This window comes from Nomascus leucogenys, chromosome 1a (assembly GCF_006542625.1).
Source record: "Nomascus leucogenys isolate Asia chromosome 1a, Asia_NLE_v1, whole genome shotgun sequence".
Classification (NCBI taxonomy): Eukaryota; Metazoa; Chordata; class Mammalia; order Primates; family Hylobatidae; genus Nomascus; species Nomascus leucogenys.
The window spans coordinates 7,808,528-7,823,975 of record NC_044381.1 but is presented as its reverse complement, the minus strand read 5'-3'; the positions used below and the strand labels follow the sequence as shown (position 1 = coordinate 7,823,975).

Here is a 15,448-nt window from a genome sequence, read left to right as displayed (position 1 = left end):
GGACGCTGAGGTAGGAGAATGGCGTGAACCTGGGAGTCGGAGCTTGCAGTGAGCCAAGATCGCACCACTGCACTCCAGCCTGGGCAACAGAGAGAGACTCTGTCTCAAGAAAAGCCAAAACCAGGCCATTCATACTCCAGGACTTGCCAAAGATACTGGTGATACCAGGTGTCTCTGGAAGTGCTGAAATTAGGGTGAGGGGTAATGTATGGAGAACTGGCTGAAAGCCGCTGAACAAGAGGTTAGGTTCCCAGACTCCTTCTTCAGTCTATGAAACTAAGCAACTCCACTGCCACAAAATAAGAAAAAAATCTGAAGATTTATTCTCAGAGCCAGTGAAAGAGAGAGTCTCTGGAACACTAGGCATTGCTGAGGGTAGAGTCGATATCGGGAAAAAAGCGGACTTACTGACCTTTTCCCTAAGGAGCACTGAGACCACCTGCCCTCCTGCCTCACTGGGCTCTGAGGAGCCTGTAGCCAGGCTTTTACCCTTCAGTCTGGAGACTGGAAGAGTCTTCTCTAGAGAACCTGACCAGTATCTTCCCAGCAAAATGCCCAGCCAGATCATAATACCTCAAGTTAACTATCCGACCCAACCCACCAGCACTGGGCTTCTGCTCAGCTCCCATTATTAAAAATAGGCAAGCAACCAAGGATTATCAGACATCCAAGGACAGCCTCATGGAAGGTAAACACCAAATCAGGTAGATGACAGGCAGTCAAAAACTGTAATGGGACAGAAGATTCTGGGACAGGTTTCTCAAAGGACATGAAATTGATATGCATCCTGGTGTATCTGAATATCTTGAGGAGATGTAAGCATGGCTCGACTATGAATAAATTATGTTTACAAAGCAATAATAACATAAACCCTCAATTACCTATCCAACCCCTGTATGTAAAATACATGGAACACTACTGGAGGGAGAAGGACACATCTGTATAGTGCGATTGACCGAAGCAAATTGAGCTAAATCTTCCCCTCTCCAAAATAAGGTGTCATAGGTCATGCTCGAGACTAAAAAACAAAGTAAATACAGGCATATTATTTAGCTCTTTAGCGGCAAATGACAATAAAGAGATGGATGGGTGGACAGATTGAGAGATATAGACAGACAAAGATGGTTGAATGTGGTTCCCTTTGAGGAAAGGGAAATAAGGAGAGCAGGGGAAGAGAAACAGCTGTCTTTCACATTATAACCTGTAGAAGGACTTGACAATTTAAACTCTCTGTAAACAACCTAAAACAAATATGCATGCCCACATAACTGCTATATCAAAAGTCTAGTCCTTTAAGAAATAAAATCCTGGCTAGGCGCAGTGGCTCACACCTACGATCCCAGCACTTTGGGAGGCCGAGGCAGGTGGATCACGAGGTCAGGAGTTTGAGACCATCCTGGCCAACATGGTGAAACCTCGTCTCTACTAAAAATACAAAAATTAGCCAGGCGTGGTGGCATGCACCTGTAGTCCCAGCTACTCGGGAGGCTGAGGCAAGAGAATCACTTGAACCCAGGAGGCGGAGGTTGCAGTGAGCCAAGATCGCGCCACTGCACTCCAGCCTGGCAACAGGGCAAGACTCCATCTCAAAATAATAATAATAATAATAATAATCCTGCTAAAAAGTCATTCCTGACTTAGAATTAGCATTAACGGCTACTATCCTAGGAGCTACTGGGTCAAGGGAGAGGGAGAAGAACAGTTAACAGTTTCAAATTAAATTCATAGGAAGCAGTTAGAAATCAATAAACCCAAATATGTAGCAAGGTATGCAGACAGTACGCAACAGCTGTCCCTCTCCTCTGTTCTCCACGTTCTTGCCAATAAGAAGAAAAAAAAAAAACATGACAATGACATTAAAATAAGGAAGAAGAGAAAGCAAAGGCCATGTGCCTAAAATGGTGGAAGACAGAACTATTCCCTTCCACCTGAAAAGTTACAGGATATCATAAATAATAAACAAACAAAATCTTTGCAAGGAATGTGAGAACACTGGATTGAAGAAGAAAGGATACTATGAGGGGATCCTCTCTCTATTCCAGTGGTTTTCAAACTTTTTGGTATCAGGACTCTTTTATATTCTTAAATGTTATTAAGGATCACAAAGAACTTCTATTTATGTGGGTTTTATCTAACAATATTTTTCACATTAGAAATTAAAAATGGAAATTTTTTTAAAAATATATTTATGAATTCATTTAAAAATAACAAACCCATTACATAATAAAATATTTTTATGAAAATAACTGTATTTTCTAAAACAAAAAGAAAACAGCTTGAAGAGTGGCACTGTTTTAAATTTTTGCCAATCTCTGCCTGGTTTAATAGAAGAGAGTTAGATTCTCATATCTGCTTTAGCATTTGGTCTGTTGTAATATGTTGTTTGGTTGAAGTATATGAAGACTATGTGGTTTGACACACATAAATACTTGCAAAAGGAGATGCATTTTAATAACCTTTCCAGATAATCCTGGACATTCTTCATGATACTTCACCAAAACTTCAATGGTAGTTCCTAAAGGTAATGAACTTTTCATACCATGTACCATGGTAGCTTAAAATCCACTAGTCTATGGGCATTTGTAACAGATAGTTTGCCCAGGCATAATTTGGTAACATCATGCATTGGTCATCTCGAAAATACTCTCGAAGGCTAGGCGCGGTGGCTTAGTTCTGTAATCCCAGCTACTCGGGAGGTTGAGGCGGGAGGACTGCTTGAGCCTAGAAGCCCGAGACCAGCCTGGGCAACACAGTGAGACCTCATCTTTACCAAAAAAATTTAAAAATGAGGTGGGAGGATCGCTTAAGCCCAGGAGATACAGGCTGCAATGAGCCATGATGGCGCCACTGCACTCCCACCTGGGTGACAGAGCAACATCTTGCTCCAAAAACAAACAAAAAATACAAAATACTCTCACTGAGTTACACCGATCTTCCAAATGTCGGCACATTTCATTACAAAATATCAAAGTCCACATTAATTAATATCACCACTAATCTCATTTAAAAAGCCTATAAGTACTGGGAAATTATCACACTGATGGATACAAGTTTTTTAAAATTCCAATTTTCACGTAGAAAGCTCAAATTCTATCACAGGCAACAAATCTTGTCATCCACTTTTTAGAAAACGTCTGCCAAATACACAAATCAAAGTAATGATTGCTTGGCATTCATTATAGCAAAAAAAAAAAAAAAAAAAGGTTGCATGAAAAGGCTGGTAGTACAGCATGCAGCTCAAACTATCACTAAAATGTTTACCTCAAGGCCATGATGCATTATTGCAGGCAGTGGAAGTGCTTTCTAAGTATTTCCTATAGTATCACACAGAATGTAAACAAGGCACATGTTCAAGAATCAAGACTTAATATAATTAACCAATTTAAATTTCAAGGACCTTCTTAAGTGAAACTGGCTTTTTTTTTAATGCCAGGTGCCTGGCATTGGAGGATACAATGGTCACTAGAGCAATTTGATGCCTTGGTTTGATGTATGGTAAGTGCCAGCCATTTTCAACAGAGAGCTGCAGCAAGCTTGTACAAGCTCCTGAGAGCAACTGCTGGATCTTCAAGAATTTTGAGAGTTGGTTCACATTATATTGGTAGTTTGAAACTGGACACGGTGAGAGTATTTCAACCAATGAAATGTGCAAACACAACAAATGACGGGCTTTTTTCCCCTTTTCTAGGAGAGCTGTTTCTTATTTACTGCCACATCAGTAGCTTTACCAGCCATTGCACTTGCATCATTAGTCTAAAATTAAATGCCTTAGGATGTCTGAAAAGGGCTTGGAAACAGAGTCTGCTGATCACACTTTGAGAATCACAGCTCTGTTCCAAACAGTGATTTATCCCCCAAAGGCAAAATGGCTCAGCCAAAAGACACCATAGCAGAGACTGAACTCTTCTGACTGCTGGCTCCTGTGCTTTGAAAGAATCCCAATGCTTTCTGAGAGATTGTCGAATTCATTTCCTCTACAAGAAGGTGGAGAAAAAGCCAGAAATAGACGAGAGGGTATCCTGGTAAATAACAGTACTCATGGGTCATAGTCATTCCCTGGGCCCCAAACCGCTGAAGACTCCCAGCTGCACCATGCAAGGAAGTGGCATTTTTAGCAAAACCATCCTGAACAAGATCGCTTTTCAACATGCGATGTCCATGCTCAAAATGAAGCAAGAGCTATATTTCTAAACTTCTGTTTTAAAGAATATCAACCTATTCATCTTATGGTTTTCAGCAATAACTGCAGCGGAAGTTGGTGAAATCTCAGATGTTTGCAGAAGAGCCCTTCTATGTCCTGCTCCCTCGGAGCTGACAGAACATGCCAGTTTAACAGGCCTCCATTCAAAGAAAATTCCTGTAGTTTACAAACTGCCCAGAGGCTGTTTAAAATACAGTTATGTTCTTAACAGTGTTAGAAAAATAAAGGGGAAAAAAATCACTTAAGAGAATAATAGCTAATACTGCTAACGTTCTTTGAGTGCAAACTATATGTCAGACTGTTAACTTTTTCATTTCATCCTCACAACCAGCATAGTTTACAGATGAGCTTCAGAGGGTTAATCTGCATGGCCAAGGTTGCCCAAGTGTAGGATACAGGGCTCAGGCAGTCTTAACCCAGAGCCTGTACTCTCCATCTCAACCGAAGGGAGGCTTCTTACAATTACGTGATCTAAAGCATGATACAGATGAATGCAGAGAAACTTTGATATTGAGATCAGTAAATCCAGTCCATGGCTGGCTAAAACAGTCCTAGTATCTGTGTCTAACCAGGACCTCATGTTAGATAAAGACGTCACTTAATTGTAGGACCACACCTAAAATATACCACAGTGAAATTGTAACTCCAAGTATGAAAATGTTCTCACTTTACACAAAAAGCTTTTTTTGTGGATTTTTAAAACCCACCCTTCTGAGGAAATGAATAACCTAATTTATATTAAAATATGAAACAAAGAAAAGTAACTAATTCCTGACCCCTTCTTCTCAGAAAAAGAATAATGAATTCATTGTTACACAAATAATGACCTTACCTTTCCAAAACTATAACCTCTCTTGCTTTCAATCACTGTTGACCAAGCAAAACCCTACAGATTGTTTAGAGCTGTCTAACAGCTGCCTTGGTTTGGCATGTGTTTGTTGGTACTGACCCAGGCAATACTAGAGTGAAAGGAATGACCCTGTCTCTGAAACTCCAACCCAGCTCACTCACTCAATTAAAAGACCCGTCAGTAATCGCTACTCACACAGACAAGATCAGAAAAAAATGGAGCATTCGGCAACGCAAGCTAGAAAATAAGATTACTTTTTCACAATACTCTTTCATCATGAATTATCTGAAGTTCCACTTATCTGTCTAATAATGTTTTTAAAATTAGTCCTCAGGAAAAAATGACTTCAAAACTGAAAATTTAAAGGCTCCAGTCAATTTCCTTTTCCTCACAGTTTTTCTCTCAACAGATAAAGACAAATCCATAGTAACAAGATAACATTTCATGCATTTACACATTTTCTCCTATAGACATCTACAGCCTTCAGAAAGTATATTATTTGTAGTCATGCCCATCTGACATTTTCCATTTTACTCAAAAGATGTTATGGTTTGCTATTACAGCAATATACAAATTTGACAGCTTGCAATAGGCTCTGGTCCCTGTAGCAAATCATTCTGACAGTTAAGTACTACACAGCTACTAATGTACTTTTTTTTTTTTTTTGCACTACACTTAGTTAAAAACCTTACAAAGTTGGAGACATATGTATGTTAAAATCTTGAAGAACCTTTTCTTAATGATGTTATATAATTTTATACTGGCCGTATTAAATAACAGGACACCATATACCATACCACAACCGTGTCATCTGTGGTATAGTATCTCTTACTCCTCCTCTAGAATAGTTCACTATCCAAAGCACACTTTGTGCACATTCACACTACTGATTACTGTTTAAGCAATAAGTTTTCTCATCATTGTCAATGTTTATTATTTTCTTAGAACTTCTCTGTCTTTAAAAATACCTGAGCCTGTGAATAAATCGGTACAGGAGTTAATGTGGAACATAATGACTTTTTCTGATTGCCTTTACAACACTACTTCTTTTCTTTTAGCATGATGAAAAATAATCAATATGTCTTTACATTTCCTAAAATGCATTAACAGGGGCCCTGTCAAATACAACCTTGATTCTTTCAGAAAGAAAGCCAAGTTGCTCACAAACATTGCTGTAACATTAACTAAACAGAACTCTGACTGATCTTACAGCACAAGAGGCAGACCCTACCTCTATCTCTCAATAATTCTATTTTTAGTATTCAATATATCTGACAACATGAGTCAGTTAGCAAGAGAACATGCGCCTTCGTCTAAGAAATAGGAACTGTGATTGTATTTTCTCCCCCTTGATTCAACTCTTGAGATGGAATACCACAGTGAAACCACTCTGTTTTCAGAATTGATATACCTTTCAAAACTATAATCTTTGGCTTTCAGGTTCACTATTATTTGCCTTCAGGTACAAATTTTAAAGTGTACAGAGGCTTCTAAGCAGAATAGTATGGTCTCAGCCAGATACGGAAAGGCTTGTAACTCAGTCATCATTGCAGTGTAAATTCCTTTTCAAAATAATGTTCTTCACTCAGAGAACACTTGTAGCTGTGCTTTGTTCACTTGTCAAATACAAATCAGAGGTCATCGAATGCCCAGGGGCAAATCCTGCCATTCCAAAATTCATTTCTCCCTCTATTTGGTTGCAGAAATAGGATTTCAAATGTAAAAGTCCTAGAAAGGTCTAAAGGTATAGAAACCAAAGGCACTGTGCTACACCACTGTGAGGACGGATGCATCTGTGACCAATGAACAATGCCAAGTTTTTTGTGTTTGTTTGTTTTTTGAGACGTAGTCTCGCTCTGTCGCCAGGATGGAGTGCAGTGGCGCGATCTCGGTTCACTGCAACTTCCGCCTCCCAGGTTCAAGCAATTCTCCTGCCACAGGCTCCCAAGCAGCTGGGACTACAAGCATGCACCATCCACACCCGGCTAATTTTTGTATTTTTAGTAGAGATGGGGTTTCACCATGTTGGCCAGGATGGTCTCAATGCTAAGTTTTTTATGTAGTGACAGCAATCAGAACAGACATCCGCTGCACTGAAAGATGTGATTTAACATTTAAATATTCACACAACAGTCCTATTTGAAAGCTTTATCTCCAAATAGGGTATTTAAAACTAATAGTTGCATTTAGGGTCTGCTACAACTTTCCAAGATTTCTTAAAACCCACAAACCTGCTTTGCTGGCTTATTTACAAAAATACCACAGATCTTTAATTAATTTAAGCTGCAGGAAGTGATCAATGTATACAATAAACATTCATGGTAAACATACAGCAAGTACCAGAAATCCATACTTCTTTTTAACTCCTTTTGCTAGATTTTTAAAATGTCCTTCCCTTAAATTTTATAGGCAAATCTAAGATTTTTACAGTGATCTGCCTCCAAACCCTACCGCGTTCTTCCTTCTGTGTGATCAGACCATAAAAACATCATTTGTTATCTCTAAAGTCCCATCCTTAATTCTTCTTCATGATCATTTTTATATCGTAAAAACAAAATAGGCCATTCTGTCTTAACGTGTGTTTTATATATCTCTATGTTTCCTTGTTTTTGTCTGTGCACCATTTTGTTCTTCTTCCAGAGATTCAGTTATGACTACAGCCAATCAATCATACTAGCAGAGAAAACAAGACAGAAAGAAGAAAAGGAAAAAAATTCTGAATAAATTCGAAATCTATACCACCTGGGGTCAATTCTTTTTCTTTCAGTCCTCAGGCACACCAATCACCTGTGACTTCACACAACTCCCTAGATGGGCTATCCCTGAGCACACTTACCTGGGGAGAAGGAAATGTCCTCAGTAGCCTCCTATTCTCCTACAAAGTGCCAATCCTCGCATATTCTTTTGGTGAATAGAGAAGGTGCTGCAGGGCACAGGGAAGGGGTTTGCAGTAATAGGACTTGCCACAAGGATAACTTTTCCCATACGGTAAAGTCATTCAGAAGCAAAGTAATTTATTCTAATGGGCAGGTAATAAAAATACTACATAATATAAAACCTGCATTAAATATCAGAAGAATGCTGAAGCTGACAGGGAAACTGGTTCTCCCTTTTGGATATGACAGTCTTTAGCCCATTCAGCTAACTTTTCATTTCTTAAGATTTGTTAGCATTTTCATTTCTTCCCTGTAACAGGATGACTCTACTTAATAACCCGGTAGTTTTGGATAGCAACCTGTAGCATTTTTTTAGCCGGGACAGCAATTACTTTAATAATTACACAAAAGTGAAATATTGTTAAAGAAAAGGAAAGAAAGAACAAGTTTAATTGGATGGAGACCACTATAGCCAAACTTATTTTTCATTAAAATGTTTTAGGTTTTTAAAAGTTAATTATTAAAGTATTTAAAATTGGACACAGAAATAAAAAATAGAATGTCTTGAAAATAAGTCTAATGTCATCATTGTTGTCCATTTAATTGTATGATGAACAAAGGCCACACCTGTGACATTACTAAGCAAGGTGGTTGGATGAGCTAAAGGATCTCCATGAAGCACACACCATTTTAGGATCAATAAATCCACAGAAGAGCACCAAAAGGCTTGTTTTCCATTTGTTGTCATTTTAAAAAAACTGGCCATTATACATAAGAGGAAAAATCTGCTCAAGTAAACAAATCCTTTCCTGTATCCTCCACAAAATTCTCCTTGTACAAATAATTTAGCAGAGGAGCTTTTCAAAAGCTGTAGGTTGAAGCTCTGAATAAATAAACGGCTAACAACAGTGTTACCAAAATATTCAAATACCTCTGCATAAATTCCAGTATTTCATATTCTAGAAAGACTGCTAATAATGAGCATTTTAAAAATAAACAGCATTCATATAATGGAAGACATTTTAAACTTATGCTTGCCCACCAGTCATTCTATTAGCCTCTTGCAGTTTACTAGCTTTTTACTAGTGTTGTTTATTACTTATTCAGAAAAACTCTAACTTGCCCCAAGGGACAGCAGCTCTTTTTCTACAGCTAAATAAAATACTAAACTAAAAAACTGTCCTTTGGAATTCAACACTTTGAATGCATCACGAGCAGCACTTGCGATGCTCTATTGTCATCCCTTGGGCTAAAGCACCCCATTGTACAACAATCTCTCGCTGGCTCCCTCGCTCGTGCTCGCTCTCGCTTTCTCTCTCTCTCTCTGCAGGTGTGGCCAGAGCTCTGGTTAAGGCACTAGAGAAGGGAGGTGGTAGGGTAAGAGCAACATAAGAAACTGGTGCAGCAGCACCACCTGGTGGGTACTGAAGAGATGCAGCCCTTGCTGCTGCTTCAGGGATGAACCACTTGTCCACTCATCTTCAATCCCCAGCTGCCCAGAAGTTCCAAGATCAGAATTTTCAACCAACAAGATGAGTACTGCATGCATGTTTCATAGGCTCTCTGGAGTACTGCTGCACTCTACGATTTAATCGTATGTCCCCTGTGATGCAGATAAGTAAAGTAATGCCTTGCTTTAGAGCAGTATGCAGAGATGTGTGTGAATTCTGTTACATTTAAAGGAGAAACCGTGGAAAGGCAAAGGCCATTTGTTATTGTCTGATCGCACTATTCCAGCCACAGTCATTTTAAGCCTGACGCGGAAATAATGAATAACGATTTGCTGCCTTTTATTCATTTCATAAATATTTACTCAGTGGCGACTATGTGCATATACACATACATCACAGAATTTTAATCTTAGGTGAAACTTGATTAGTAGTCAGTTTGGTTGTTCAATTTCTATCAGAACAGGTAATGTTAAATTGCTAAATCAGATTATATAATTAATAAGTATACAGTAGCTAATATGCACATGTTACCAGGCTTTATTGCCTTGCTAACAAAAAAGAAATTTGGATTTGAAAAAAGAAAAAAACCCAGGTTTGTTTTTAAACACATTTAATAATTTCTGTTCTGTCAGTCTTGAATTCAGTTCTTCCAACCAAGATATTCTCTAAAAATGACAAATATTGAAAATGTTCTCTTTCTGTCTATATCTTCGCTGTAGACTCATGGGTTCTTAAATGAGAGTGATTTTGCCTCCCAGGGGATAGCTGGCAATGCCTGTTTGGTGAAGGCTGCTGGAATCCTATGATGCACATGACAGTCCTCCACAACAAAGAATTACCTGCTCTAAAATGTCAATAGTGCCAAGGTTGACAGAACAAAAACTGTGTCTTCTTCAAAAATGTATACTACCTGGCAAGATAAGTGATAATTGTCTGGTGAGATAAATTGATTATGACATCCAAATAATTCTTATTATTTTCCAGTTGTATGAACAGGAAGGCAGAGTGGACAGTCTAGAGTTCAGAAAAGGAATGCCCACAGCTCCATAAAAAATACTGAAACCGACACTAGCAGACACATATATATTTATGAAATAGGCAGAATAAAATAGCTTACCTGGACTTTCTTTGGCCTGGATGAAATACCACACAAAACTACTCTGCTTTCCTGCCGGCCATGAACTTGTTAGATTACCATTTAAACTTCAGAAGAATGCCTATGTCAGGAAAGTGTACCCTTAGCACGACATACAGGCAGAGCATCCTATTCCCTGGAAAGGTGCGTTTCATTCCCCACATAAGTAAATTGTATTAGTCAAAGCCAGCCTCTCTGAGTCTGATCACCACGGAACATCAATGAAGACTGGGGCACAGACACTGGACTGCAGTGGACTCACAAGGGTGACGATTCCTTCCTGAGGATTCTTGGTGAAAAAGAATCCACACTTCCAGTCATCGCCCCTGTCAAACTATTACAAACTTGGCGATTCTTCCCCCCAAATGAAGTTGCACCTCATATTATTATTCCACTAAAGATAACTACTATAAGCATTTTGATGAGGATCATTCTAAGAAACTTTCCATAAATATAACATTATCTGAAAAAAAATCTGGTCAAGAGGCTGCTATTTTCATCCAAAAATATTTCACAGATCTCAAGTTTGTATCTGTAACCATAGCTCTATGTTATCATTTGAATAGACTTTAGGTGATATGACATTCAGTTAAGACATGCTCTTTCAAAGGTACCAATCGCTTAAGGAAGGAAATGTTCCATGAGAAACATGTGATATGCACGATCAAGATGAAGCACAGCATTGTGAGGAAAGCGACAAGCTTCACCATCTTTAGTTGCAATTATGATATTTCTAGATATAACACCCTGAATGTGGATGAAATAATCCTGCTGCCCTTCCCTGCTGTTCTCTCAAAAACCTTTTGGGACTGATGTGGGTAACGTTAAATCTTTAAGGAAGCACTTATGGACTAGAGAAGCCAAGACATAGGCCTGTAGAGGCAGCCTCAAGAGCAGTGACTACTTCTGAGGGGCACTGCACTGGTAACAACACAGAAACAAAGGTGATTTTAAAAGGTGGTGTAGAATTTTGACAAATATCTATTACTTTTATAAACAGAAAAAAATGTTAAAATGTTAACATTTGTTAATATTTGTCACACCAAACATTAAATTATTTAACATGTGGTAGTTCAACTTTTTTTGGATATCATGTCTTATAGTCCTGATTCTTACAAACGTTTTGTTTGTTTTTTGGTGTCTTTTTTTTTTTGGTAATCTGGGTATAAGATTTCAAGCTTTCCTATGGAAGTCCAGGAGCTGAAGAATTATACTCTCTTCTTACTTCTGACAGTCACTGTGACCTTTAGAGGGCCATTTAAATGGCCCACTCATTTCCATCTTAGATTACAAAACTTCCAACTACCACATGCTGAGCATCCTAGGCCCAACACTCACATCAGCCACAGTAATCGTCAGTTCCGTGAAAGGCCCACATATTTCCTTAGTGAAGTGAAATTCTTGATGGAGGTATGATGGCAAATAACAGTGTTCACTTTCACTTCTCAGAAAACAAAATACAGTAGACTAGATTGTGAGTTCCTATAAGAGAGGCCCAGAGACGGCACACCCAGCTCGCCACTGGGGAAAAGAGCAGTGGGAAAACAAGCAACAGTCAAGAAGAGTCACAGTGATGGTGCCTGAAGTGCTGTACAATGGAAAGACCTTCAGTGGAAAATAACAAGGACTCAGGAAATTCTAGAGGTTTTAAGTCCACCTGTAAGACGTGCTCCAATATATTAAGGTCATGCAGTTGAACTTTGGGGAAAGTTCTAATTAGGTATGCAATATAAGGGCCTAAACTAATGATCTGTTGGCTCATGATTGAATAAAACTACAAAGTTACTCAATGTTAAAGACAATAAAGGCCTATATTTTCAATGAAAAATGCTCTTAACAGAAACCAATGGGAAGATTTTTACACAGTTTCTGAACAAGCCAGAGAGTTTGGCATACTAAGTGACTTGTACCTATTCAAGAGTGAGAAAATCTTCGTAAAAATAAAAGCTTCTTTATTTCTCTGTGTGTCTCTTCTTGGTGAAGAGATAATGAAATTAGGTTAGATACATTTTGCTAGGTTAAGACCAACCAAAGAGAGTCAAGAGAGAAAAATCTAAACAATTTAAATAGAGTTAGATGGCTCAGCTCCAGTACTGACAAATCTTACCAGATAACCTATAGTTTGAAAGTTCACATTAATTCAGGAAATGCGTTACTATCTTTTTCCTCATTTCAGACAGAAATTGAGGAAGGTTATATGCAGACTTACAATATAACAGGAAAAGAATTTGTAAGAATAAATAAATTTAGGCCAAAGGAAAATAAGGGTAGAAAAACAAAAGAAAGCTAGGAGAAAATATACCTTGGGAATGTGTGCATTAATGGAAAAATTCAGAACTTGAAATTAACACTAATTTATGAGGTAAAAAAGAAGCTTTGCCACTCACCAATTTTAACCTCTGTAAAGGTATTCTGCCTACATCTATTTGTGTCCTTTCTGGGACATTAGTGAATCGAACTTCTGGGACCGCAACGGCGCACATGACATGGGCCCACCTACAGGAAAGGAGACATTAAACATAAACAAAAGTTCCCTAAACTTACATACTTCAACTTGGTGACGGCAGTTCTCACAGATGGGAAATACACAGATGAGCAAGAAAGCCAAATGCCTAAATCCATCACAAACAGATCCTGAACTGTAAACCTCCTGAATGATACCTGGACAGACTCAGTACCACACCTGCCCAACAACATTGCGCATGAAGAGCTGATAAAGGCCCAGGACTCTATCCTATTGACGTGCATATATTTTTCTACACTTGCTCTGCAAAATACTGAAATGTGGGTTTCTTATTTCATTTGATGCTGGAATATGCACGTATGTGCTTAATGTACTTAAGCTAATCAATATGTGGCAAAAGATTAGTTCAGTTAATAAAAGGTATGAACTGGGTATAGCACACAAACCTTTTAAAATAATACAAATGTCATGAAGCGAACTTGTTCAAGTAGCAAAAGTTTTCCAAAAGAATTAATGCTAATCTTTAATTAAATTGTTTCTCACTGCAATCTTACTATAATCAATGAAACCCAGAGACAAAAAGAAATGAAGTTTATCTGGTACCCTAGTTTCCTACTTTTTTCACTTTCTGAAAAATGACAACTTCCCCGTTAATACTATTAAATGTCTCATAAATGTTATATCCCAAAATAAATATAAAGAATCATGAGGTTTGAAGAGATCTTGAAAGAATTGTCAAATCCATCAACCTATTTTTAAGCCAAAGCATATTTACTTCACCCAAACAGCATCAGACTCTATCCTGTCTTTCAAGACCACAGGAAGAGAGAACAGGTGTCGATCCCACCAGGGCATTCTTCCACACCGAAACAGATACTATCATTCTACAGAAAACACTATTTCTTTTTGTTGTGGTCCAAGCATAGGAAGAGAACTTCTTACCACCTGTGTTTTTACAAGAACCACCTAAACCATCTCACAGTATGGCATCCAGTGCAATATCCAAGAACTAGTGAAGACTTTTAGTATAGTGTGAATCGTATCAACCAGGACTGTGGAAGAACATCTTCTTTCAAAAATTAAGCAAACCCTGCAGCTCCTTACAACAAATTTTATTAATGTAATAATGATAAATACCTTCACTCCTCCTTCCCAGCAATCAGAAACATGTGCACATGTAAAGAATTATGCTGAATCCACCATTACATTACACCAGGAGTCCTAACTCCAGTGCCCAGGGGGCCCGGCGGAATGTAAGCAAATACACATATACTAGGAAGTCATGGTGAACTGAGGAGCATCTGCCCCACTGGCACTGGGTTCTATCCCAATTTGTTATTACTGCCTTATAGGGATATGCAGTCATTTTCAATTGAAGATGAAAATCTGGATTTTTATGTAAAAATTTCTCAATTTTAAAATTTTAGATGCAATTTATAAAATGGTGCATGGGTCCAACAAAACATATCTTGGACCTGAATCTGGCCCTCAAGTGCCAGCCTGCAAAATCTGCCCAGGTTATTTTGACATGTCTCTATTCCAGCGGACCCCGTAATATGCTTTGGCCCCATTTTCAATATTAAAACCTGGTCATGAAAAAAAATAAAATCCATGCAGAAGAGTCATAAAAACTAGACTGCCTTCCTTTTATGTTCACTTATGACTCTCTTTCAAGACTCTCTTCATATTCTCCACCTGATCCCTTTAAATCTTAATATCAATGTTTTCTCTCTCTCTTTTCTAATTTAGTACACATACATTCTCATAAATTTGCTAATGTAAAAAGTAAATGGTTTTGTTTTATTATCATTGCTATGACTGATTTATCTGAAGATCACGGTTTCACTTTCTCAGGTATGCCCTGTTTTTAACAGACCAATAGCATTCATCATATTAAACACCAGGATTCTAATGGCACCTGGATGATATGGGCTACCTTCATTTTTAAAACTCTGTGAGTAAAAGAGGGGTTATTTCTCATGGTGTCAAATACAAAGAACAGAAGCATAACTTGGACTACTCTTGCCCTGCCGGGATGAGAGTGCTAACAGTAGAAGTCTCTAAAGAATTCCAACCTCAGCTCTGAGCAGCAAAAGCTGTGAAATCACGTGTACAATGAGAGGTAAAGCGAACTGTCATCCAAAGGTTCTAGAATGGAAAAAGAAAAATAATGAAATTCAACACAATTAATGTATTACTTACTTATTGTTCTTCGTTTGCTTAAGAGCACCTCCTCTCAAATTGCAGAGACAGCATTCCTGGGGGGAAAAGAAAACACCACATGATGACCAGACCCACAGAACAAAAGTCATTACCATTCATCTAAATATTCTCAGAGATCCTGATTTTTCATTCTAAAATTAAAACCATCAGGAATTACATGAAGGTCTATCTCTGAGAAGTTCAAAAAGAAAGATAGAGGAGGGGTAAATGGTAGCAGTACGCCCCTCAAATTTCAGGGTATAAAATTC

At 38.2% G+C, this 15,448-nt stretch overlaps 1 protein-coding gene across 10 annotated transcripts in view; it reads right to left on the bottom strand.

Annotated features, from left to right (window-relative positions):
* KDM4C (lysine demethylase 4C) overlaps window positions 1-15,448 on the bottom strand; it is a 497,722-nt gene that overhangs the window by 111,343 nt on the left and 370,931 nt on the right. For 8 of the 10 annotated variants that reach the window (XM_030812128.1, XM_030812213.1, XM_030811740.1 and 5 more), the window contains 2 exons: window positions 15,180-15,235; window positions 12,901-13,009 (listed from right to left, as the gene is read on the bottom strand). The exons of 1 other annotated variant lie outside the window; for it this stretch is intronic. In XM_030812128.1, the coding sequence (XP_030667988.1) occupies window positions 12,901-13,009; window positions 15,180-15,235 (165 nt within the window). Of the gene's footprint in view, window positions 1-12,900; window positions 13,010-15,179; window positions 15,236-15,448 lie in introns of those variants that run through there. One more of the 10 variants, XM_030812076.1, reaches the window with a different exon arrangement.